Raw genomic sequence first — 25,784 nt, forward strand, 5'->3', positions numbered from 1 at the left:
AGATTATAAAGATTTTTTTTCCATCATTAAATTTTGCTCATCGTAAATACTCATAATATAATCATATGAACCACTCTAATGCATTGGTTCTTCAGGAAATTGAGTTGCATAGCAAAAGTTGTTAACTCGTTGTGTAAAGATTATGAAATAGAGAAGCACAATTTAACATAAATTTTTTTGTAAAATCAATTTTTATTTTTTTGTAGGGATGATTTTCAAGAAAAAATCTTTCTTTTTAGATTTTTTTTTGGAAGGCATACCTTTTTTCATACGAGTAATTTAAAAAAATAATCATATTTATTTAGTTTAAAGGGGAAGCAAAGCTTTATAATTGTGAGAGACAAAATTGTAGGAGTCCGTCCAAAAGAACTCTCATGCCAAATGACTTATGAGTAATAGTAATTTTTATTCTTGCAAAAGTGTATTATTTAAAAATAAAATAAAATAGTTGAGTTAAATAATTATGATAAAGGATTCCAATTGGATCGGATCCATTAATAGCTGGACTTGGATCCAATTCCACTAATAAGCCTTAGGTCTCCGTCCTTCCCAAAGGCTTTTCACTAAGCCTTAGGTCTCATCTACACATCATCACTAACCTTTTTCTTCTCCCTACCATCTCCCTGTCCAAGAAAGAGACCAAATACAAATATCAACAGTGGCTCTCACAAACATTGTCTCCATCTCCCCCCTCTCGTTGTTGTGAAACAACAACAACAGTACATAAATGACTATATATATATATATATTCTCTCTTTCGCCCTCATGTCATGGTTATGAAATAACAAGAATAACTAAGCAAGAAAGTAAACTAATCTTAAATAAGGCAAATGGCACTTAGGTTGACACTTGGGTGAGCCCCATCATCGATTAGCACCTTTTAATAATATGATGATTAGGTCCTATTTGATATGACAATGATATCCAAACTTAGTTGAAAGAAGAGAGAAAGATATGATTAAATATTAAGATAAGAAATTTTCATGTACTTTCTTTCCCGTATAATCAAATTAGAATTTTGAAGTCCAAGTTTGTGTGTGTGTGTATAGTATATTCAAATAGTTTTTTCTTAGACTTGTATTATGAAATTTATATAATAATATGAGAAAATAATTTTAAGGGATACGAAAATTGTTTAGATTAGAATCATTATTTTCCTAATAAAGCTAATATTCCAAAAGTTGGAAGGATAAATGCTTATAAATATAAGAAATTTATTAACAAAAATCCTATAATACATGTAAATTACAATAAATCACTTTAAAGAAGGAGAAAATAATAATAATAATAATAACAAATTGCTCTCCCTCTTTTACATATAATATAATATAATATAATATTCTTTCCCTCAAGGCTTCAAGTGGAATAAATAAGGCCGCGGCTGTATGCTTTCTCGGCTCCCAATCCAAGTCGTATCTTGGAGCAAAAGACTCCTCCATCCCTCGCGCTGCTTAGTTGCTGCCAACGAGATCACAAGGAAGGGGAAGGGAATTGAGGAAGAGAGGGCCGTAGATTATTTACCTTTTACTTCTTCTGGAAGAAGGCGGGCCTCGGGATCTCGGATGGAGATGGAGACGAGTCAGCAGTCGCCGGATCGTATCGGTATCCCCGATTCTTTCACCAGATTCATGCGTTTCTTGTGATGTTTTCTCGCCGAGTTCGCTCTTGTCGCATGTCCGACTCGGAAAGGTGTGATCTTTATGGGGGCGTGGTTTGATTCTTGCGGTTTGGGCGTTGGTTCGGTCTAGAGTTCTTGCTGAAGACTTGATCCTTGTGTTCTAATCTTGTTCTTTGTTGGGGGGTGGATGGTTCGGCGGTGGGGTTTAAGGAATTGAGTAAGTTGAAGTCTCTCGTGACCTTGGAAGCGCTAGTGAGAGAGTGGTCTGGTGATTTTTATTGGGGGTATTTGAGTAGATCTCCCTTTCAATTTTTACTATAATTTAGATAATTTTTGTGTTTCTCGTGGTATGTAGTAGACTAGAGGGAGTTTGCATTGACCTGCGACATGGGTTGATCCACGAGGATAGTAGGAATTTGGTGTTGCCATGACTTACATAAGCTTTTGTGCTAAATTAAGAATATGAATCTCTTTTTTTTTTTTTTTCAAGATTGTGGTCTCCATATCTTGTATTTTATGGTTATAGCATGCTGGAAACCAGAAATCCGGTGTTCCAAAGTCTCCCTTTGTGGTTGTGTTGAAGATCAAATGCTTCATCTACTTTAACAATTTGTATGCAATTACAAAATCATATTATTTATTACCCAGATTCTTGTTTTCCATTAAGCTTTATTATAAGCAATACACTAGTTAAGTAGTATTATTATTATTATTATTATTATTATTATTATTATTATTATTATTATTATTATTATTATTATTATTATTATTATTATTATTATTATTATTATTATTATTATTATTATTATTATTAGCATTCTTTTGTTAGTCTTAAAACCTCAAATCTAAATTGACTCTGCTTACTTTATTAGATCTTTTACAAACATGTCTGGCTATTTGTAAGTCTTGATTTATCATGAATGGTTGATACTTAGACTTTTATAAATGAAATAATATCTCATTATATCTTTATTGATAAAAAAAGGTGGCCTATTGCGTGATTGTCTTCCCAATGCAAGGTTTAGGAAGTGTTAATGTACACAGTTTTATGCCTTTTTAGGAAAGAGATCATTAGTGACTTGAAGTCCCCTTAATGTTACCCTAGAGAGTGAATCTAGTGACGTCTTGGACATTCTAAGCTTAGAAAGTGTTGGGTTCTGCTCAACATAAACATTTTGATTTAATCTATATTCAACTTCTCTTTGATATCTAAATCTGTCAAATGACTTAGTTGAGTTGTACAATGGTGATCAAACAAATCAAGCCCTTGTTGCAAGCTCAAACATTTTTTGGCATTTGGTTGAGCACTTCTTGAGTTAGGATATCATTACTCTTGTGCGGCCTTGGGTGTTGATGTTCATTATTTCAGGTTATTGATGCTTCTTACATTCAGCTTTAGAAAGAGCTTTGAATTATCATTTCTCTCATGTAATATGTGTATCTTTTCATGATTTAGTGGTTAAATTGAGAACTTTGATATACTGCAATTGAAAATTCTGCTGCTTACAGAGTACTGTTCCAGATATTTTAAATATTTAATAATGCACGAACATATTGTGCTAAATTATTTCGTGCTCTTTAAATTAGTACTTCTGTTTGCTATTTACAGTTATGCTCTGTTTTTTGACCTTCAATTTTCTGATTTTGTGTGCGAAGAGGGATTTAATGTTTTATATATACATATATAGATGCTAGACCGAGTTTTGTTAAATATGTACATATGTTTATTTATATGTATTTTTTACTATATAGACATGACAGTTGTGTTTACCTATGCATAAGCTTGCATGTATTTACATACAGATATGAATATACATATCTGTTCAAATGAATCTAAAACATATGTACATGCAGTCATGCACCATTGCACCTGCATTGTAGTTGCACTTGGCTCCCATTTCTACATAGTTAAACTAATTTGTTCTTAACTCTCTGCTAATAGACTCACTAGAACCTTTGGAATCATCAATTGCGGATGCTAACCAGAAACCTGTTGATGTTGAGAACTCAAATGAACAGGTAATTACTTCCTCAAGGCCTCAACATACTTTTCTTTTCTTATGTCCAACTTCCAGTTATTGATAATTATCTCATCTTCTATCAGCCACCTTCTGCTAAAGATGAGAAAGTGATGACCTCTAATGCCACCCATGATACAAATAGCATGGATATCTCAGCAGATTCACAAGGCCATTTGGATTCTTCCGATGGAGTTAGTGGCCACAGTACAATTTATCCACCGAACCTTTTTGCCCCTCAGGCACAGTCCTTCTTCTTTAGAGGTCAGTTATCCATCCTTATATTCATTTATACATCATGTTAGCATTAGTTTCTGGCAAATTTATATGCAGCATCATCTCTATGACAAGCTTGGAATTTTCTGTATATTCAAAAGTTTTATTGAATCAATTAACTCTTGCAATTTGAATATGCATTGCAATTGTCCAAATGTTGTTTCTTTTCAAAATTGTATGATGATATGCACATGTTTCTTCCTTAGCAGATGCTTGCTTGAGTTTTTCCATTGGATGAAATTTCTAACTTTTGCTTTATGATGAAGTGTTATAATCCTTTGTGGCTTCTCTATTTCTTTGCTTGTAGTTATTTATCAGAATTAGATTCTTTGTTTGCCTCCATTCTTGTTTGGCAGTTTACCTTCATTTGCAGTTCATTTAACTTCTACTTTGCATCCAAATAAAATGGTCCAGATTTTGTTGGGTTTGCATTTCTTTTCTAGTTATGTCAATGTTCTTTTTCCCTATCTAACTTCTGAGTTCTTTGATTATGAAATCTGAAATTGGAGACGAACATGTCTGATCATGTCCTATTGTTTCAGGATATGACAATCCGATTGGTGATGAGTACTCCCCATATTTAAATGCCGAAGGCCTAGAAGTTGGTTCGGTTGTATGTATCAGTATTTTTAATATCGACCCTGTCTTGTTACCATTTATTTTCTTTTAAATCGTATAAGGTTCTATTTTATTGTAGGGTGTCTACAATGAGAATCCTTCATTCTTATATCATACTGGATATGGGTACGGTCCTCAAATGCCTTATGGACCCTATTCCCCTGTTACGACGCCTCTACCTTCTATTAGTGGAGATGGTCAACTATACTCCACTCAGCAATTTCAGTTCCCAGGCACATACTACCAGCAGCCAGCTCCTCCTAACATGCCATATCTGCCTTCGCCAACTTCAATACCACAAGCTGATTTGACATTGCCAATTGATCGACAAGGACTATTTCCTGTCAATACCCAAAATTTCAACACCCAGCTGTTTGGACCAAGACCTGGTTATCAGCTATCCTATGGTTCTTTTGGTAGAGGTAATATTGCTGGCAATACAGAAAATTCTGGTTTTTGTTATTTGCGACAATATTTGATGGTTTTTTTTGTTAATGGTTGATTTTGGTTAGATTGGTTGAGATCCCCAGAAGGGACGAGGACTGTGACTCCATTATCATCACCAGCAGCTTCACCTCAACCAGTTGGTGCCCCAGTGTCATTTGGGCAAAACACCATGCCTCCAACTTTTGGAATGGTTGTTTTTTCTGATATACTCTATTTTTTTAATCTTAGTTTGTGAGCATCTTCTATTTCATAAAATACTACTCTTTTTTCCTTCTAAATTTATAATTGTATTCATTTTATGTTTTGCGACTTTCCAAAGACATACTTATGGTTTTGTTTCTTTTACAATGTACTGTATTTTAAACCAATAATTGCTGGAAATTGGATTTGATTGCCTTTGATTTGCAACAACATAGATGGAAAGATGGATGCATACATTTAAGTAGGGAAAGGTAGAAGATAATCATTAAGCAGCTTATTCTAAGACTTTAAGATTAATCTAATTGGTCACATCAGTTCCTAAAAATTATTTTCTTTATGATCATTGTATTTTGCACGAAGTGCGGACTACCATGGTGCCACAAATAAGTATGTTTTAAGAAGTTTGTGAATCAAATGCAGCCTTCATATGACTAGAAGTGTTTTACATAATGATTCAACCTACTTTCTGTTTTACAGAATGATTTGGCCTGCTTTCCTTGAGGACATAGCTTTTGCCATATTCATGCTTTTACATACTGTCATATTAGCTATATTAGTTACCATTTTTCTATGTTCTGATTGCCAGAGCTTCAACCAAAAAAGAAGGAAAAAACTCGATAGAGATTTTAGATGTAACATATCTTTTATAAATGCTTTCACTGAGAAAATTAGTCGCATTTGTTGCTTGGTTTCATGCTACGAAAAGAGTTGCCTTGATAAGGATTTAGTCATTTGACTATTAGTGGGGTTATACTGGCCTTTTATTTATTAAAGGCAGTGGTCAAGTTTTTTAATATTTTTCAGTCTTCAGATCTGAATTGGCAATGCTTTTACTTGGTTTGCATTAGTTAAATTTAGGTATGAGTTAAATCAATTCCCTCATCATCCATTAGTTCACCAGAGAACAAAATGTGTATCCTTTTACTGGATGTACCTTTAGGCTGCAAGGCTGGATTTATGCATTGTGCATGGCAGTTTGTGTTATTGTTTTAAATGTTCTGACCTAATGATTTGTTTTTCATTCAGTATATTCATTTTATTGTCTAATTACATTCAGGCTTCACAACAACAGAGATCTTTATATGGTTTTGGGACCTCTGTGAATTCTATAGACAGAGCGTACCCCCCTCGTGGGCTGTACCATGGTAGCACCTTTGAGGCATCTTTTTCCAGCTCAGGAATTAAGGGCCAGAGCTTAATTGATGCAGACAGAAGTAGGAGTCGAGGCAAGGGAACTTTATACAATCGCAATGGCACTCTTGATTTTCTTAATGAACAAAACCGAGGGCCAAGAGCAAATAGATTAAAGAATCAGATGACTGAACACAACTCATCACTTGACAACGACAATGGCAGTTCTACTTCGTTGGTTGATCGTAAATTGTACAATAGTGCTGACTTTGTTACAGAGTACAAGGATGCCAAGTTTTTCATTATTAAGTCTTACAGTGAGGATAATGTTCACAAAAGCATTAAGTATGGTGTTTGGGCTAGCACTTCTAATGGGAACAAGAAGTTGGATTCTGCATACCATGAAGCAAAAAAGAAAGAAGATCCTTGTCCAGTTTTCTTATTTTTCTCGGTAATTTCATACTTATATCCCATTTACTCTCTGATTTGTAATTTGTCAATGTCTAATTAGTTTTGTTCACACAAGAAAACCATGAACAGGTAAATGCAAGTGCACATTTCTGTGGGGTAGCTGAAATGATTGGACCTGTTGATTTTGAAAGGAGTGTGGATTACTGGCAGCAAGACAAGTGGAGTGGTCAATTCCCTTTAAAGTGGCATATGGTGAAAGATGTACCAAACAATCTATTTCGGCATATTATTCTTGAAAACAATGAAAATAAGCCTGTCACCAACAGCAGAGACACTCAAGAGGTAAGTTTTTCCTTTTGATATGAACCGTGATTATACAGACAGTTTATGTGTAGCTACTCTTGAATTAATTGTGTCATGTGAAAATTCCCTTAAAATGAGTTTAATTAGCAACTCAAATTTGTAAAACATGACTTAATTATAAATATATGAAGGAGTCAGCAAACCTGTTTATGTTGGATATCAATTGTCCATGAGAGTGTAACTTGAGAGATTTGCTAAAGAAAGATGGAGTTCTTGAGATTTATTGTTAGAATTTGGGATGATAAGACCAATGGTAGGATGGAATGTAGTAGTAGTCAGGTTATTTTTTTATGATTAGTACCTGACCCGAGGTTATAGGCATTAGGCCTAATGAGAATTTATCATAGACTGAAAATTTAAATATCATTCCAATGACAGCCAGTCGAACTAGAATGATACTGGTATGAGGGGCTGTATAACAAACTGTACTCCCTAGTATTACAGGTTAATTAATAAAAATTTAATAACAACCGGTACCGACCTATATGATCTTTTCATGGATATCATGTTCCCATTTTTGTATCGTAAGCCTTTTCTTTTAAATAATTCAGGTCCTTATTTCATGGTTCATCTTACCGATCCATACCGGTATACCAACCGGCTGTTGGTACGATGTGTACCAAAGTATCAACACATGGTATGGTGGGGTGTACTGACGGACTGGTATGTACCGTCCATACCGATCCTCTGTTGGACCAGTACATACTGCCTGTACCGAATGGTACGCCATGGTATGATGAATCTTGTTTTATTTAATTCAAGTACATCAGCTTTATGTTATTTTTTTTTACCCATTTAGTCAACTTGAAATATTTAATATACCATGAATATAGAAGCTAGACTACCTATTCTGATTGTATCTCTTGAGCGCTTAACTTGGGTTTGGTGCCTAGGGTCTTGTTTCACTAATTGAGAATCCAATTCATGGTTGGTGATCCATCTTATTATCCAAAATGCTTACTTCAATAGTTCTCATGGATTCAGGCTGAAGTTTCATCATAGCGATCTAGTTTCTGGTGTCGCTGTTCGAGTGGTCACGAAGATTTTGAATATCTGTTGAGTCCTAGCACTTGATCTATAATATAAAAGTATATAACTACCACGTTGGAACTTTAAATTGCTTGTATCGACTTCTTTTAATATCATTTGCCAAAGAGGTTATCAAGTCCATGTTGAACATCCTAGTATCTGCCATATGGATCTGATGAAATATAATGATATATCATTATTCCGGATTATGTGCATATTAAATCTGCATCCGATATATCAAGCTGTGGTTGTGCTTTTTCTGCTGTGCTAATACTCTGGGTGAAGGAATTTTTCTTGCTTTCCTTACATCATCCTCTTGTCACCTTTCTGTCTCCTTTCCCCTCTTTTTCACCCCTCATTCATTGGAAGTTATTATCTTTTATTTTTCAAATACAGGATCGTAGAATTGTGCAACTGTCATAAATTCTTCTAAATGCACTAGACTGAGTCCTTGGGCATCTAACCAAATTTTCCATCTTTTTTGCAAATAGTGAGACTAGCTTCAAGTCATCTCTGCATGGAGGCAACATTTTAATGTTAGCCATCTCTAGGCTGCAGCCATTTTTTTCCTCTTTCTAAATAGTGCTGTTAGACAAAAGTTGACTCTGCATGGATATGGAGATAGAGAGGTCAGTGCTCATCTGACAAGCTCATGCTAGGTTTTAAGCTGGTAGACAGAACCATAGGAATTTTATTTCAAGGCAAACTTGTCAGCAATTTTCAACTTTATACTTTGGAGTAAGCATGCTGATATTAGAATTTTCCTATGGAGTAGCAGATGACATTTATAGAGTCAGTTAAGGTCAAAGTTAAAGGAATGAAATAAATCAGTTCTGGGATTGTTTGGTTTATTGTTCATAGTATTTCTAACTAGTTGAACTTTTAAAATTATTCATCAAGTCCCATAAATGGATGTGTGAATCTAGTCAAGATTGAAATCCATTAAGACAGTTGTATGAGATGGTTGTATTGTGCTTAAAGGTTGAATCTCTTTGGTCTGTTCTTTCTCAAATCTCAATCACCATGTGGAGCATTAGTCTGTTGATTAAATTGATTTTTCTATTTCATTATTTAACTCAGTGCTCGCCTTGTTTTAGTTATGCGTTTTGCATTTTTTTTTTTTCATTTTTTTGACATTTGAAAATTTCACATACTTATCCAGTCTACTAACTTGTTTTCCTTTTAAAAAAAATTGTTTGACTTGATATTTTGTTTGAATAAATGCAGGTGAAATTGGAACAGGGTCTGGAGATGCTAAGCATTTTTAAGAAGCATGAATACGAAGTATCGATTCTTGATGACTTTGAGTTTTATGAGGACAGGGAGAAAGCTATGCAGGAGAGGAAGGCTCGCCAGCAGCTATCCAATTTGGCAGCGCCTGGCCCAGTAGCTATTGAAGATGATCGAAGGAACCCTGCTGCGAACTCTGGGGATTTCATAAGCCAGATATCAGGGAACTTTGCTCATGCTGTCAGGTTGGAAGAAAGAAGTAAATCTGGCCCATCAACAGAGAAGAGTAGTTCCCTAAGCACTGTTGTTACTTCCAAGAGTGATAGTATAGAGAAACCAGCAACAACTGTAACAACTAGCAGCTAGCATTATCCAGGAGTATAAGCTTCTTGTGCAGACTGCAAACCACTTGATGTTCAGAATGACCAATGACTAGGTTTGGTGAAGTAGGCATTGTGAAAGCTGCTGAGTAGGATCGCTGGTATTACCGAAGCAGTTGTACAGTTTGTTGGTCATTCTAAGAAAAAGGGAAAAGAAAAGAAAAGGGAAAAATCAAACTTTTATTTTCTTTTCCCTTATTTCCTTTCACTGGTGATCTCTAGCAGAAGTGGAGTTCTCTACCAGCTTTTATGGAGATCCATTTGAGTGGCAGATGAATAATTGACCTTATCTTTCAGTTCTGACTCCTTTGGTCTTAGTTCTATTGTTTCACTAGTACTCACCATGAAGAAGCTGAAATGTTTCAAGTAATACTTGGTAATGTCGTTGACATGTTCAAGAGGTTATTGCTTATTGTTACATAATTCATTGTTGCACTAGACCATTCGGTTCGATATCGTTATTATTAGTGGCTTTATGACCAATGCTCTTAGTCCTCTGATTTATGATCTACTTACAGCATACATCAAATTCTGACTGACTGAGTGAGAGTTGATTGCATTGTGTTGCTTAAAGATTGTTTAGTCAAAGTAAGATGATTATGAGATTCTCTTGGAAAAAGAGGCAATTTCAGGTTAAATATTAGACCTGGAAATATCATAAGAGGAACTACAGCCTCCACTGTGTTCTAAGCTTTCTATATACTGTAATGCCAACTTTGGATCTCTCTCTTTTTTTCTTTTTCTTTTTTTGTGAAATTCTGGTCTCTGCTTTTGGAAGGATGCCTGTAATCCATTCTTACAAGTAATTTGCAATTTACAATAAACTTTATTGCATAATATAATTTATAATTATACCAGATTTGCATAGACAGACAGCTATATACTCTTGAATTTTCTGTCTTCAAAAATCAACATGTGCATCTTCACTTCTCATCTCCTGTAACAACAAAAAGCATCTCTCTTTATATCTTCATTATGAACTATAATATCTCCTGCTCATTGATTTCATCTCATTAGGAGACAACAGATGTAGTATATTCCACTAATTGTCATGGTATTATTCATTTCCATGCTTGGCTATGTGACAAATGCTATTCCTTGGTGTTATAACATTCTATTACAATGAAGAAGAAAGCCAAATCACAACAACATACACATTTAAAGAACTGTATTATTAGACCAAGTAGAAGCTTTCTTACGCTACGGATTCCATTTTTAGGGGCCGGCCATTGATCTCTCGGTGAACATCTCGAGCCAGGTTGACTTTGTTCGCCCTGTTCTTGTCACCATTCCTAGTCTTTCACGTCCACCCTTGTCCTCCTCCATCTCCTTCCCCCATAACCATGCGTCCACGTTCCCCATCCCAATCGCCACCACTGCGCCATGGGCGACCAGTCCCCGCCATGGCCGCCGCACCTCCTCCTCGTGCTCTTCCTCTTCCTCGCGACATGGCGGGCCGCCGCCGATGCGCCGGACGACCGCAGCGCCCTCCTCGAGTTCAAGGAGACGACGCTGTCTCCGGCTCCAAGCGACTGGGGCGGGCAGGATGGCCCGTGCTTCAAGAACGTGTCGATATGGACCGGAGTCTACTGCGACAAAGACGGGAGAGTGTCCGTTCTGCGGCTAGAGAGCATGAACTTGTCGGGCACGTTGACCCTCGACGCCCTCTCAGAATTACCGAACCTTCGCTCGCTTAGCTTCAGCAACAACAGCCTCGAGGGGTCGATCCCGAACGTCACGAAGCTGCCCAATTTGAAGTCTATATACCTGTCGATGAACCGGTTCGCCGGGGAGATACCGGACGGCATGTTCTCGGCGATGCTGGGGCTGAAGGTGTTGTGGCTGTCGCAGAACAACTTCTCGGGGTCGATTCCGAGTTCTCTGACGGCGCCGAAGAAGCTCGCCGAGCTGCGGCTGGATGGCAACAAGTTCGAGGGCCAAATCCCTGCTCTATGGCAGCCCAATCTGCAGCTGGTGAACGTCTCCTTTAACGATCTGGAGGGGCCGATCCCGGAAAGGCTCAGCAATATGAGTGCCAGTTGGTTCGAAGGTCAGTCTTCCCTTTTCCTAAATGAGGAGCGTCGCGGACTCCAAACTCTGACACCCGACTCTGTTTCACCTCAACAGGTAACAAGAATCTCTGCGGCCCACCGCTTGCGGTCTCATGCGAGTCACCGAAGAAGAATCTCTCGCCTGCTCTTCTCGTCGTCGTCATAGTGATATCAGTTGCAGCGTTGGTGGCGATCGTGGGAGCGACTACTTTCCTCTTCCGGCGCCGGAAAAAAGAGGCGACAACGGTTAACAAGCTTCGATCCGTTAAACCCGAAACGACGGTGCATTTGGAGGCAGACGGGATGGCGCTGGGAACAGTAAGGTATCACGAGGGGGAGAAGAAGGTGCCGAAGGAGGAGAAGCTGTTGTTCGTCGGGGAGAGGAGGGGGACGTTCGGCCTACAGGATTTACTCAGGGCTTCAGCTGAGGTTCTCGGCAGCGGAAACTTTGGCTCTTCCTACAAAGCCATCCTGCTCGATGGCCCCTCGGTGGTGGTGAAGAGGTTCAAGGAGATGAATGGAGTGGGGAGAGAATACTTCCAAGAGCACATGAGAAGGTTGGGGAGATTGTCTCACCCTAATCTTCTGCCTTTGGTGGCTTACTACTACAGGAAGGAGGAGAAGCTGTTGATCTCCGACTACATCCCTAATGGAAGCTTAGCTCACATGCTATATGGTAAACCACTCGAACCCCATCGCATGCCATTTCTTATCTTAGATATAGAAATTCCAAAATACCTATCAATGATCCAAATAAAATATGCGATGAGCACGAACTGCAGGGAATCGCACTTCAAGAACATCACCACTGGATTGGCCAACGCGCTTAAAGATCATCAAAGGTGTGGCGAGAGGCCTCGCCTACCTGTACGAGGAGCTCCCGATGCTTACCGTTCCCCATGGCCACCTCAAGTCCTCGAACGTGCTGCTTGATCTCTCCTTTGAGCCCATCCTCACGGACTACGCCCTGGCGCCTGTGATGAACAAGGCTCATGCGTCGGAGTTGATGGTGGCTTACAAGTCCCCGGAGTGCGCCCAGCACGGCAAACCGTCCACGAAGAGCGACGTGTGGAGCCTCGGGATACTGATGCTCGAGATACTAACCGGCAGGTTTCCGGCAAATCATCTGAGGCCGGGAAGAGCAGGCACGGATTTGGCGAAATGGGTGAGCTCGGTGATCAGGGAAGAGTGGACCGGCGAAGTGTTCGACGGCACCATGAAGGGGACGAGGAACAGCGAAGGTGAGATGCTGAAGCTGCTGCGGATAGCCATGGCGTGCTGCGAGACCGACGTTCGCAGGAGGTGCGAAATGGCGGCAGCGCTCGAGAGGATCGAAGAGCTGAAGGAACGAGAGAGCGACGCGGAGTTCTCTTCTTCGGCCATTAGCGAGGGTGAAGCCTTTTATTCTTCCAAAGCCTTGACCGATGACGACTTCTCCTTCTCCTAAGAACTGAGGAGATTTGCATTTCCATTTCCATTTGGAGCATTGATTTGTTTGATTTCGAATTCGACTTGTCCTTTTTTTGTGTTAGATATATGTTATGTTCTCAAAGACTTGAAGAACATCTCTTATTGGTGTGCAGCAGAAATGACCTCACGGAGGATAAATAATACCCACCTTCATCAATAATCACTTGAAGAAAAAGATCATTAAGCCAATGCTCGTTAGTTATCCGTAGGTCGGAAAGAAGCAAACATACTGCATTGATAAGGGAATGCAAATCTACCGCTTGCCAAAAGAGATTCGCATGTCTTAACCACCAAAGCTAGTCGAAATCGGCTACCGAATCCAATTCGTCCTATTTCGGGGCAATTCCCGCACATCGTCCGGTGCCGTACAACTGTAACAATCCCAACTGCTGCAGAATCCAACACCTCCAAAACAAATTCTGGTCAACGCGTCCGCCCTGACGGTCAATGAGTCAAACCGAAACAGGACTTCCCTCCCCTATACTCGCTCTGCGCCTCAGGATCAAAACCACGCAAGAGATTTGAGCAGAAACGAGGGAGGAAGACGAAGAGAGAGAGAGAGGCCGACCATCTCAGCCTTCACCTCCTGTGCTTCTCCGGGGAAGAGGGGTTAGCCCGTCGCAGAGACCGGCGGAGGTGAGCGCCCCGTATCTTCTCATGTCCATTTCCGAAGAGCTTCGTCTCGATCCTGATGTGCTGATGTGATGGGCACCAGCCGTTTGTGACGATGCAGAGAGGGATGTCGCAGAGGGAGAAGCCAGACGGTGCGGCGTCCCCGCTGGTTGCGGTCGCCATCGACAAGGACAAGAACAGCCAGAGTGCTTTCAAATGGGCTCTGGACAACGTCGTCACCAAAGGCCAGACCCTCACCCTCGTCCATGTCAACACCAAGCCCTCATGTAAGCAAGCTGGCTCGTCCTCCACCCATGAACGAAGAGATCTTTGGCATTCCTGACTGTTCCTTCTCTTTTCCATGCGATGCAGCGGGTTACGAAGATGACGCTGCCGCTGCTGCCAACACGATCAGGGAAATATTCGTCCCGTTTCGATGTTTCTGCACCCGAAAGAATGTGAGTCGTGTTTCATCCAATCTCACATCTTAGCTAATTCTTCGTAATCTAAATATGTAGTCAACAGATTGCATTCAGGAACATGAACACGTAAAGCATGCTAAAATTCCTGTTTGAATGATTAATTGTGAGATTTGGAAACGAGAGAATGCAACACTCTGTCCACTTCACTGATGAAGAATCAGTGAAGAATCTGCTGTTCCTTTTCCGGCAAGCAAAATATTTAATTGCTGCTAAGAAACCTTGAGGTTATATTCCATGTCCTATTGCTGAAGCAGCATCTCAAAATCATACAACGATCCTCCTCAAACTAGGATAAGAACATGTTTCGAGTAGATTTCCCCTGGTGAAAGGAAGTTGCCCGATGACCCGAGAAGATTCACAATGTATGCAAGTTCTTATGCTGATCCTCTTCGGAACAGCCCCCGGTTGACTGTGGATTATGTTCATGAAATTGAATCCGCCGTGTTCCGAAATCTCATACTTGTGTCATCAAAACTGATAGTTCGCATCCGAGTAATCCTTAATAGGTACAATGCAAAGATGTGGTGCTCGAAGACACTGATGTTGCCAAAGCGATCACAGAGTTCGTCACCAACGCCGCGGTCGAAAAGCTTGTGATTGGATCATCATCAAGAAGCGGATTCGTTAGGTGAGCTTAAATTACTGGAGCAATTCTTGGACTAATCGAAGATCTCTGAGACTCGAATCATCTTCCCTCTCAGATCATTCAGGAGCACAGACCTCAGTACCACCATCTGCAAAGGTGTGCCAGATTTCTGCAGTGTCTACATCATCTCCAAGGGGAAGGTCTCCTCGATGAGGAACGCCGTCCGGCCACCTCCGCCTGTCTCTCTTCTCCGGAATCAAATCCAAGGCCAAGCAAGTGTTAAACCCGATACATTAAGCCAGAACGCCAAGAATGGCACGAGAGGTCCGGTGCCGAGTGATGCTGCATTGACTCCGTGGAATCTGCAGAAAGATAATGAATCGATAAAGTAAGAGTTCTCATCACCAAACAAACCTTTGGAGCTCATACATGTGAACAAGATGATGCTGAACACGAGATATGTCTGCCTCGATTAGGTCCCCTTTTACCAGGGGAGGACGTGCTTCGACTACGAGATCATATGGAGAGTCGATGGCGGACAGCGATGTCTCATTCGTGAGCAGCGGCAGGTCAAGCGAACGCTCCTACCCTCCGAGGTTGTCAAATCTTTCAGACAGCTACGAGCGCAGTTTCGAGTCACCACGCAGGTCGGTGGGCGCAGTCTCATCCGCCAATGGATTCTCCTCCGTGTCTCATGAGAGCTCATCATCTCAGAACATGGTATGGCATTTACTCGCTACAAGGAAGTAGTCTGAAGCCATAGTTGCATCTGTACCTGGTTAACCGACATGCGTGTTACCATGGAGCTCGCAGGAGGATGTGGAAGCAGAGATTAGGAGGCTGAAATTAGAGCTCAAGCAGACCATGGACATGTACAGCACAGCATGCAAAGAAGCACTCACAGCTAAACAGAAGGTAACCTTCCCTCACCGTTCCCCGAATCTGGACTCGTTTTCAGACGACGACTTCCGCTGCAGACGATGGAGCTCCAACGCTGGAAGATGGACGAAGAGAAAAGAATCAAAGACGCTCGATTGGCGGAAGAAGAAGCTCTGGCTTTAGCGGAGAGCGAGAAAGCAAGGTGTGTCGCAGCGATACAGACGGCCGAGGCATCAAAAAGGATAGCAGAAAACGAAGCACACAAGAGGATCAGTGCAGAGATGAAGGCATTCAAAGACGCCGAGGATAAGAAGAAGGCTTTCGATGCTTTGTCCCATACAAACCTCAGGTACAGGAGGTACACGATCGAGGAGATAGAGGTAGCCACCGACTACTTTGCAGAGGAGAGAAAGATAGGAGAAGGTGGCTATGGCCCTGTTTACAGATGCACTCTGGATCATACGCCTGTTGCCATTAAGGTACTACGTCCAGATGCCGCCCAAGGAAGGTCACAGTTCCAGCAAGAGGTAGGAAACCCAGAGAAGGCTACAACTCGGTGATCCCAAGTCTAATCGAACTCTTCCTCGATCTCTGTTTGTATGATCATCTTTTGCGTGAACAGGTTGAAATCCTATGCTGCATTCGGCACCCAAACATGGTTCTGCTGCTGGGCGCTTGCCCGGAATACGGCTGCCTTGTGTACGAGTACATGGCAAATGGGAGCTTGGACGATCGATTGTTCCGGCGAGGTAACACGCCACCCATCCCTTGGCAGCACAGGTTCCGGATCGCGGCGGAGATCGGCACGGGCCTCCTCTTCCTGCACCAGACCAGGCCGGAGCCGCTGGTACACAGAGACCTCAAGCCTGCAAACATCCTCCTCGACAGGAACTACGTGAGCAAGATCAGCGACGTCGGCCTCGCCCGCTTGGTCCCCCCCTCCGTTGCCGACACCGTCACCCAGTATCGCATGACGGCCACCGCCGGCACTTTCTGCTACATCGACCCGGAGTATCAGCAGACCGGCATGCTCGGCATCAAGTCCGACATATACTCTCTTGGGATCATGCTGCTGCAGATCATCACCGGCAAACCTCCCATGGGGCTGACACACCATGTCGAGCGTGCGATCGAGAAGGGGACGTTCATAGAAATGTTGGATCACTCGGTGCCGGATTGGCCGGTGGAGGAAGCTCTAAGCTTAGCCAATATGTCGCTCAAGTGTGCGGAACTCAGACGCAAGGATCGGCCGGATCTCGCGACGGCCATACTGCCGGAGCTCAACAGACTCAGAGATCTCGCAGAGGAGAACATGCAGTTCTCCCCGTTTGGGACTGGTTCATACACCTCACCTATCCACAGTCAAGTTTCCACACAAGTATGTTCTCTTATCTTGTCGACTAGCTTTATCCGGGACGAAAGAAAGGTGCAATCCGAACAGGAAATAGTTGTGATTCCTTAACATATACATCAGCAAATAACAAGTAATATGAAGAGCTCATCTTTTATTTCAGGATATCATGAGTGGGCCTGGAACTGTACAATCTGGATATGACAGCTCAAGAAGCCGATATAGTGGATCATCCATTCCGGGAAGATGAATGAGCAGAGTCTTGTCTTGTGAGGAAGCAAGCAGTTCTTCTGGGGATATAGCTTCACAAGAAATAATAATAATAATAATAATAATAATAAAATGCTTGTTTCATCTTAAATATTTGGTGCAAGTTGAATGTAATATATCCTGCCTTTTTTGTGTGTTGGAAGCAGCACATCATCATCACCAAGCACAAAGAAGGAGGTGAACCATCATCACTCCCATTCTCTGTACTGAAACTATCAAAAAGAAATAGCTTCTCCTTGTTGATGTAAAAGGAGAGATGCTGAAGGAAGCTGACTGCAAGTGAAGGCCCAGAGAGACTCTGGTCTTCTTCTACCTCATGACAGCACCAACAGTTTAATGATATATATTGTCTGTATCGATCCTTCTCTCACGGAATCTTATGTACCATTACATCTGTCTTTACCTTGCAAGTATCAACTAGGCTTTTCTCATCTGGTCGACTTATGCATAGGTTTGGTTTCCATGTACAAATAAATAATCAAGCTTGTGGGTGTTTTCATATAGCATCGACATATTAAGTAATTGCTACTCTTCTGGAGTTGTGGAAGAATGAAAGCAGAGAGGATGTATGGTTCAATCTTCCGGTAGTTTTATCCGAGTAGAAGAAGGAGAAGAGGATTATAGAATCAGATGAAAGTGTTTGAGAAATGTAGTCGAATCATAGAAAACCTCTTTAGATCAGATTTTTAATTGCTGTCCTGCAAATAAAGAGACATGATTACCTAAAAGTGGAGCATCGACTTCAGTTCTGGCGATCGGCGATGTAGCGAGCGAGATGGCGCAGGGGCGCCGCCTTGACGCGGTCGAACCCATGCAGCTCTGCTTCCGCTTTCACCACCAGGGTTTGTGCCAGCTCCTGCGCCTTCTCGAGGCCCATCAGCTTCGGATACGTCGTCTTGCCGCTCGCCACGTCCTTCCCGGCCGTTTTCCCCAACTCCTCCGTCGTTTTCGTCACGTCCAGTATGTCGTCCACCACCTGGAACAGCAGGCCGACGCAGCGCGCGTACCGCCTTACGCTCTCGACCTCGGCGTCCCCGCCGCCGCCCACGATCACCCCGCACGCCGCGGCCGCCTCCAGCAGCCTCGCCGTCTTGTGCAGGTGGATGTACTCCAGCACGCCGACGCCCACTGCCTTGCCTTCGCTGTCGACGTCCACAAACTGGCCCGCCACCAGCCCCTCCGGCCCCATCGCCGACCCGTACTCCGCGACGGCCCGGAGGACCCGATCCGCCGGCACGCTGGCCGTGGCGGCGGCCACGTGCTCGAAGGCCAGGGCGATGAGGGCGTCGCCGGTGATCACGGCGGTGCCCTCGCCGAAGACACGGTGGTTGGACGGCCGCCCCCGGCGGAGGTCGTCGTTGTCCATGCAGGGGAGGTCGTCGTGGATGAGGGACATGACGTGCAGCATCTCGACGGCGCAGGCGACGGGCATGGCGGTGGCCTCATCGCCTCCGACGAGCTCACAGGAGGCGAGAGAGAGGATAGGGCGGATGCGCTTCCCGGCGCTCAGAAGCGAGTAGCGCATCGACTCGTGGAGCCGCTCAGGGTAGCGGAGGGGCACAGCGCGGTCCAAGGCCGCGTCCACCCGCCGGGCCTTGTCGGCCATGTACGCCTTCAGGTCGAACTGGTCCTCCGCCGCCGCCTCAGCCTGGCGTATCGGGCCATCGTGCAGCCGGGTGGAGGCGGATCGCAAGGCCGCAGGGACGCGGCCGCTCCCCGGAGCACGGGCGAGGAGACGCGCCGTCACGTTTGCCATGAGAAGGCGGCGGTGTCGCTAAGCATTCTTCCTTGGGAGAGACCCCGATCGATGTTTCAAGTCGGCGCCCACCTCTCTGTACGTGGCAGGTTGATTATTGGAGGGTTAGTTTAAAATGAAAGGAATAAATCACTTCTATTGATAATTAAAAGAAAGAGAAATTTCTATAGAAAAAAGAAAAAATGATAAAGAAAATGCAATTCGAGTGAATAGGTGATCCAAAATTTGGTCAACTAAATCTGATTGGTTAAAAGTGGAGATCAGTGTATTATAAATGAGAGATATAATATTCAAATTTAGGTATGGACATCATGTACATTATTTAATGTAATTATTTTTTTGAACTAAATCAGCTGATCCATCAAGCTAAGTTTTTGGATAAAATTAATTTTTATTTTGTAAATAATGACAAGGAGGAGAAGAGCTGCTTCGTGATGTTCCAATGGAGTAATAATGGGAGTTGATGGATAAGATAAAAGAGGAGACTGGGAAGGATGCAAGTTGACATGTGCAAACAGAACGAATCTCGAGATGGAGAGAGAGAGACTCATTATTATTTCTTATCATTGATGTGGAAGGCGTCAGTCTGTTGTCCTAACAGAACTCACGTGGTGGGCGGAACCCTTGAAGCGGAATTTAACCGAACACAACAAAAGCTATAATCTCTGCAACCCCCCCTCCCCTTTTTATAAATCTCATTATAAGAAAATAAATTTTTTTTTTCACAAAGAATAAAGGATGAGGATGAGATTTGATCTAAATATTTAGAGTTAATATCTTTATTAATTAATTTTATTTTTTAATAAAAAAAATATATTATTTAATAATATTAAATGAAGGTATAAATCAGAACATCAATATCACTTATATAATAAAATAATCATATATCTTAATTATCTTCTCAATTCCTTTTTTTACTTTCTTATTATATCCAAGTGTCTTCTAGGTCAGATATCATTCTACAATACTTTAGACGTTCTGATGTGTTACGTCATTTCAATAATATTAAGAGGCCTGACATGAAAATAATACACTCACTTGAAGTTACTCTCGATTAACTCGGGTCACAAAGGAGTTTGAGCTATATTTCTTTGGGAATTTGTGCATGAGGCCATCAATGATAATACTTCTCGGACTTAAACAATGGGAGGAAGAAATACTTTCCAACTTCGTCACTCAATTCACTAATAAGATCCGAGACGTACAAGAAGCCCATCTATTGCATGTAGTACAAGTCTTCATGATGGGGCTTAAGCCTTCTCGTTTTTTTTTTATTGGTGGAAAGGCCATCAACAATGGTACCTGAGGTGCTCCAAAGGCCCAACCAATACATTGCCAAAGTGGCAATGGTCTTAAGTAAGTGCAAGCAGACATGCAAAAGACCGAGATAAGAGCGACTACCATTAGCCCCGACCCCACGGTTACCACGATGAAGAAGAAATGATCGACCCAACCACCTCACTAGAGATCTGAGTCAACTCCCTTGAGTATGACTGGAACCAAAATCTTTTTACAGATAAAGAAAAAAGAGTTTTTGAAAGATCCTCAACCGATGAAGAGACTATTGGAAAGGAGGGACAAATTTAAGAGTTTCTACTTCTACCGTGATTATAAATGTGACACGAAGGATTGTCATGATTTGAATGAGCAAATCAAGCAATTTATTTGTTGGGGGGCACCTCAAAAAGTTTGTTCGGAGGCACCAAGAACCCTCATCCCCACCTTAGGAGTAAGTGGAGAGGCAAATCAACGTATCAACGGTAGACTTATCTCAAGAGGAGATAGCTCCTCGAGTCACAAATCATACACTTGAGTTACCATTGAAAAGCGCCTAAGGTGTCAAGACGACTAAAAAATAACCTTTAAGGAAAAAGAGATAAAGTACCTCGACCTAAACCATCATGATGTTTGGTGGTTTCCGTAAGAATGATTAACGCCCGAGTGAAAAGGAATATGATTGACACAGGTAACTCTGTTGATATCCTCTAATTTGACACTTCTCAATGGCTTTGGCTCTTGGCTAACGATCTCAACTCTATGACTTCTTTGCTAATAGAATTCATTAGTGACTTCATCTCCCCTCTCAAGACCATGAGCCTGCACATCACATTTGGTGATGAGCCATGTTCCAAAATGATGATGACCAAATTCATTGTGGTTGACACTCCCTCATCAAACAACGCGATTATAAGCCAACCCATACTCAACAGGTTGAGGGTAGTGGTGTTGACTTATCACATGATGATAAAATTCTCAATAAAAATTGACATCGGAGAATTGAAAAGTAACCCAAGGGAGCTACGCTAGTGCTATCTAACAATGATCTTCCCTATTGAAAAGGGCTCGGCCCGAGGTATCGTTGATGATGGACCCCTAAAATTCTACCAAGTCCCTCTCACATCTGGAGTCGATGGAGTCGCTAATTGAAGTGCCCCTGGACAAAGCCCATCTCGATCAAGTTGTCAAAGTTAGGGTGACACTTCCTGAGTAGAAGCAAATGCAACTCATCAATTTTCTCAAGGAGAATGTTGAGGTGTTTGCATGGTCACCAAGAAACACATAGGGAATCAACCTAGACGTGGCCCAATACTATTTAAATATCTCCCTTGAGGCTCGGTTGGTGAAGCAAAAGCCTTACAAGTTTGCTCTTGATTGTCAACAGACGATTAACAATTAAGTAGATAAGTTGTTAGGAGTGGCGTTTATTACCGAGGTATAGTACTCCTAGTGGCCGGCTAATGTTGTATTAGTTAAAAAGTCTAACAAAAATTGAAAGATGTGTTAATTATACCGATCTCAACAAGGCATGTCTGAAGGATAGCTATCCTCTCCCTCAAATCGATCAACTAGTTGATGCTATCTTGGGCCACGAGCTCCTCATTTTCATGGATGTATTCTTGGGATATAATCAAATAAGGATGATATTACAGGATTAGGAACACACCTGCTTTTTTATCGACCGATACATATATTACTACCGAGTCAAGCCATTTGGATTAGAAAATGCAAGTACAACATATCAAAGGATAGTGAATAAGATATTCAAGCACTAGATCAGAAAGTTAGTACAGGATGACTTGGGAATCTATAAGCTTATTTATTATATTAGTTGTCCTAAGCGAACCCTAGGAGCGATACCACCCCCATTGAGATGTTGGCATTTGTGTTAATATTGGCGATAAGGAAGTTTTGTTCATATTTTCAAGCATATGCCATATAGGTGATCACCAACCAATCACTTTGGCCAGTTCTCTCTCGATTTGACATTTGATATGTGTCAAAGACTATTATAAAAGCTTAAGCGTTGTTAGATTTTATTATAAAGCTGACTCTCTCACTTAGGGTCGATGCTGACAATCATACCCCCATGCCATGGACCTTGTTCATGGATGATTTTGCCACCTCGAAAAGGGGTGGCGTCAAACTCGTCCTCAGGGGTCCAAACAAGTAGGTGTACCAACAAGCTCTTTAGTTTGAATTCAAAATATCTAATGATAAGGTTGAATATGGAGTGCTTCTCTTAGGGCTCCGACTTGCCCAAAAGCTTCAAGTCCAAAACCTAACAATGTTTAATGACTTGCAACTGATTATCAGCTAGGTTAAGGGGAGCTACAAAGCCCGAGACGCAACCATGGCAAAGTACCTTGTCATGGTATGGAGGCTAGCTTGTAGCTTCTCCTGACTTAACGTGTTATGGTCCCTCGTGCAGAAATACCTAAGCTAATGCACTCGTCAGGTTAGCCTTTGCCCGAGCTTCGGGGAAGGGCTAGCTGTTAGTCGAGACGCTGCCTACTTGAATCATTGAAGAGCGTGACATCTCCGTAATCGATGAGGAGCCGAGTTGGATGGACAAGATCTTATGCTATAAAAGAGATCGGACGATCATGACTGACCCCGTGACTGCTCGAAGAGTTGAGCATCACCAAGTATGGTATTGTATAATCAACGACCATCTGTATAACAAGTTCTCCAGTCAAATCATTTCTCCAATGCTTGACACCCCAAGAGGTTGAGAGGGCACTCACTGAAGTGCATGAAGGCATTTGCCGGGAGCATATAAGCGGGTGAACTCTTGCGTTCAAAGTGCTTCGACGAGGGTTCTATTGGTCGACGTTGTGCAAGGATGTAATCACCTATGCCCAGAGGTGCCACGGGTGTCAGGAGCTTGCTTGGATACAACACCAACTAGTAGACCTTATGAGCTTAATCGATTGCACATGGCCCTTTGCCCAGTTGGGCATAGACCTCCTAGGACCTTTTCTCCCCGCCTCAGGACAGCGGAGGTTTCTCATCGCAAGAGTGGACTATTTCATATTGTGGGTTGAGACTGAGCCTCTAATGTTGATCACCGAGAAACAAGTTAAGGGGTTCATGTAGAGAAACATTATCACCCACTTCGGAATCCCGAGGGCCCGCATCACTGACAATGAGACCCAATTCAACAATATAAAATTCAAGAAGTTCTACCAATCTTACAAGATCCAATTGAAATTTGGTTCGGTGGCTTATCCTTAAACCAACGGTTTCGTCAAGGTTACCAACTAAGTCATTCTCAAATAATTAAAGAAGATGGTCATTGGAGCAAAGGGTACCTATGTGGATGAGTTGCCAAGCATCCTATGGGCCTTCCGAATGTTACCTAAGACTAGCTCGAGAGAATCATCATTCAACTTGGTATTCGATACCGAAGCTGTCCTACCACTTGAGATAGTCTTCCCGATACATCGAATTAAGAATTTGATGAAGAAATCTCCGAAGAGGGGCTCGAGCCAGTCTCCACCTAATCAGCGAAGTTAGAGCCGAAGCACACCTATGAGCATTGAGATACAAAAGAGCGATAGTCAAGCTCTACAATCAGGAAGGGCCTTATCAAGTCATCAAAGTTGTTCTATATGAAACATATTATTACCTTGGAATAATAGAGGGTGTGACGTTGCCGAGAACGTGACACATTACAAACTTGAAGAAGTTTTACCCTTAAGGTCTCCCTCGAGATCAATCCGAAGAGGACAATGCCTCGAGCATTAGATATTGACCTATTAGGCTTAGGGTATCGATTATAACATGTATCTTTAAAATTCTAATTGTGAATTAAGAAGATAAAAATTTATTACTCCTAGAATGATTACATCCAGGTTAGGCTTCTACATCCAAGGTGAAACCCCCAACCTGTTAAAACAAAGCATCAACAGGGCAGACAAACGAAACGAGTCGAATAGACTGACTTGACAACCAAAAAAGGGATAAGTTGGAGACGACAACTCAAGTGGCAGGATGGGGCAGCGAGTCAAGGCTATCATCGAAGGGCATCATGGTTGGCATCGAGACGTTTTGGTCCTTGGGGTAATATGTGAATAGATCCTCCTCAAGCTCCGACTTGGGGTACCTCTCCTTGAAATCAACCAAAGTGATTTGGTACTTGAACTAGTATGAGGTGACTTTCATTCTCTCTAAACCCTTTTTGAGCCCGACGGATGCCTTGTAGCCAGTAATCGCTTCCTCGCAATACTCCAGTGCTTTATTTAGCTTGCGAGCCTCCCTATTGGCCAACACGACCTCCTCGACAAGCTCCAAGTTACGCGTTTGCCCGACCTCAAGTGCTTCCCTTAACTCGCGAGCCTCTCCAATGGTTGATTGACCTCCTCGACAAGCCTCGAGTTGCGCATTCTCATTGAGTCTAACTCATAGGTGAGCTATAACAGTTCATCCTCCATGGCTCGGTTGTTGCCCTGAACTTCTTTTAGTTGTTTGGGAAGGCCAACTAGGTGCTGCTCGATGTTCTCTAGTTGATGTGCTAGCTCGACTGCCTAAGCCTCCACGTCAACGATGGTAGAAGGGGCTCCTCTCCGATTCCTCAATTCCTTGATCTTTGGCTAATGGTCATCAACCATAAGAGACTATTGATGAATAACAACACTAGTGTCTCAGACACGATTGATGAGGGTCGTTATGTAGTGGTGGTGCTACAAATCAAAAGTGAATGAGTCAGCAAGTTGAAACCGAAGGAGCTAGTTGTAGCCCAACTTACTACTACTTCATTAAGGTAGCAAGTGTCAATCAAAACTTTTGAGGGGGAGTAGTAGATCCTCTTTGCCATCCTTGGGCACAAGGACCCATGGTAGTTCTACTATGTAGTTGTGTCCTCACCTCACACCTTCTACATCTCCTTTAAGCCTTCCCATCGGGGCCATAGCGGTGCATCTAGGGTCAAATCTGATAGGTTAACCATCTGTAAAGTCGTAAAGGGCAGGGGCTTCCCCTTGCACAAGTCCAACATCAACTGCGGCTTGCTCCCCTTTTTTCTCGAGGATAACTTGAAACTTTGGCCTCATAGGGGTGTTGGTGCCGCAGAGGTAGGAGGCTTTGGTGCCGTAGTGGTGGGAGGCTCCCTCTCCTAGGACGATTCCTCGAGTGCACTGTCCCTCTAAGGGTGCAGGATTTTTCTTGCAATAACTTTATGTTTCTTTTTCGATTTGTCAACACCACCACGATGATTAGATCGAGGAGGGTCCAATTCCTCTACTCACTGTTTGTGAGCAACTTGGGCCGAATGGGACTTCGCCACACCCAAAGAGGAACCGGGCGCCTTCTAGGGCTATACCGTG

General features: G+C 42.3%; 4 protein-coding genes and 1 long non-coding RNA gene across 5 annotated transcripts; 3 read left to right on the top strand and 2 right to left on the bottom strand.

Annotated features, from left to right (window-relative positions):
* The first annotated feature begins 1,382 nt into the window (after nt 1–1,382).
* Nucleotides 1,383–10,205, top strand: LOC103980611 (YTH domain-containing protein ECT4). The gene is made up of 9 exons (XM_009397055.3): nt 1,383–1,602; nt 3,561–3,637; nt 3,723–3,900; nt 4,455–4,525; nt 4,610–4,952; nt 5,043–5,167; nt 6,236–6,760; nt 6,850–7,062; nt 9,340–10,205. The coding sequence occupies exons 1-9, from the start codon at nt 1,386–1,388 to the stop codon at nt 9,706–9,708; spliced, it is 2,118 nt and encodes a 705-aa protein (XP_009395330.3). The 5' UTR covers nt 1,383–1,385; the 3' UTR covers nt 9,709–10,205.
* Nucleotides 10,206–11,009: 804 nt separating this feature from the next.
* On the top strand, nt 11,010–13,385 carry LOC135635532 (pollen receptor-like kinase 4). The gene is made up of 3 exons (XM_065146651.1): nt 11,010–11,772; nt 11,850–12,449; nt 12,556–13,385. The coding sequence occupies exons 1-3, from the start codon at nt 11,106–11,108 to the stop codon at nt 13,218–13,220; spliced, it is 1,932 nt and encodes a 643-aa protein (XP_065002723.1). The 5' UTR covers nt 11,010–11,105; the 3' UTR covers nt 13,221–13,385.
* A 1,127-nt stretch (nt 13,386–14,512) lies between these two features.
* Nucleotides 14,513–15,952, bottom strand: LOC108952502 (uncharacterized). The gene is made up of 3 exons (XR_001977481.2): nt 15,826–15,952; nt 15,353–15,698; nt 14,513–15,285 (listed from the first exon to the last, which is right to left on the bottom strand). It is a non-coding gene; the product is annotated as an uncharacterized LOC108952502 (long non-coding RNA).
* On the top strand, nt 15,692–17,451 carry LOC135636612 (U-box domain-containing protein 34-like). Its single transcript, XM_065148468.1, has 4 exons — nt 15,692–15,838; nt 15,901–16,329; nt 16,425–17,180; nt 17,317–17,451. The coding sequence occupies exons 1-4, from the start codon at nt 15,788–15,790 to the stop codon at nt 17,401–17,403; spliced, it is 1,323 nt and encodes a 440-aa protein (XP_065004540.1). The 5' UTR covers nt 15,692–15,787; the 3' UTR covers nt 17,404–17,451.
* LOC103980612 (heterodimeric geranylgeranyl pyrophosphate synthase large subunit 1, chloroplastic) lies at nt 17,302–19,179 on the bottom strand. Its single transcript, XM_065148472.1, has 2 exons — nt 18,146–19,179; nt 17,302–17,455 (listed from the first exon to the last, which is right to left on the bottom strand). Exon 1 carries the CDS (start codon nt 19,177–19,179, stop codon nt 18,166–18,168), a length of 1,014 nt encoding a protein of 337 aa, XP_065004544.1. The 3' UTR covers nt 17,302–17,455; nt 18,146–18,165.
* Nucleotides 19,180–25,784: the final 6,605 nt, after the last annotated feature.

This window comes from Musa acuminata, chromosome BXJ3-4 (genome assembly GCF_036884655.1).
Source record: "Musa acuminata AAA Group cultivar baxijiao chromosome BXJ3-4, Cavendish_Baxijiao_AAA, whole genome shotgun sequence".
Lineage (NCBI taxonomy): Eukaryota > Viridiplantae > Streptophyta > Magnoliopsida > Zingiberales > Musaceae > Musa > Musa acuminata.

Bases quoted from the DNA above. Each gene is read 5' to 3' on its own strand.
- LOC103980611 (XM_009397055.3), top strand. From the start codon at position 1,386: ATGCTTTCTCGGCTCCCAATCCAAGTCGTATCTTGGAGCAAAAGACTC. The intron at 4,526-4,609 runs GTATGTATCAGT...ATTTTATTGTAG, and splicing joins GCCTAGAAGTTGGTTCGGTT to GGTGTCTACAATGAGAATCC. The intron at 6,761-6,849 runs GTAATTTCATAC...AACCATGAACAG, and splicing joins CAGTTTTCTTATTTTTCTCG to GTAAATGCAAGTGCACATTT.
- LOC135635532 (XM_065146651.1), top strand. From the start codon at position 11,106: ATGGGCGACCAGTCCCCGCCATGGCCGCCGCACCTCCTCCTCGTGCTC. The intron at 11,773-11,849 runs GTCAGTCTTCCC...TCACCTCAACAG, and splicing joins GAGTGCCAGTTGGTTCGAAG to GTAACAAGAATCTCTGCGGC. The intron at 12,450-12,555 runs GTAAACCACTCG...CACGAACTGCAG, and splicing joins CTTAGCTCACATGCTATATG to GGAATCGCACTTCAAGAACA.
- LOC135636612 (XM_065148468.1), top strand. From the start codon at position 15,788: ATGGACATGTACAGCACAGCATGCAAAGAAGCACTCACAGCTAAACAG. The intron at 15,839-15,900 runs GTAACCTTCCCT...CTTCCGCTGCAG, and splicing joins CACTCACAGCTAAACAGAAG to ACGATGGAGCTCCAACGCTG. The intron at 17,181-17,316 runs GTATGTTCTCTT...CTTTTATTTCAG, and splicing joins ACAGTCAAGTTTCCACACAA to GATATCATGAGTGGGCCTGG.
- LOC103980612 (XM_065148472.1), bottom strand. From the start codon at position 19,179: ATGGCAAACGTGACGGCGCGTCTCCTCGCCCGTGCTCCGGGGAGCGGC.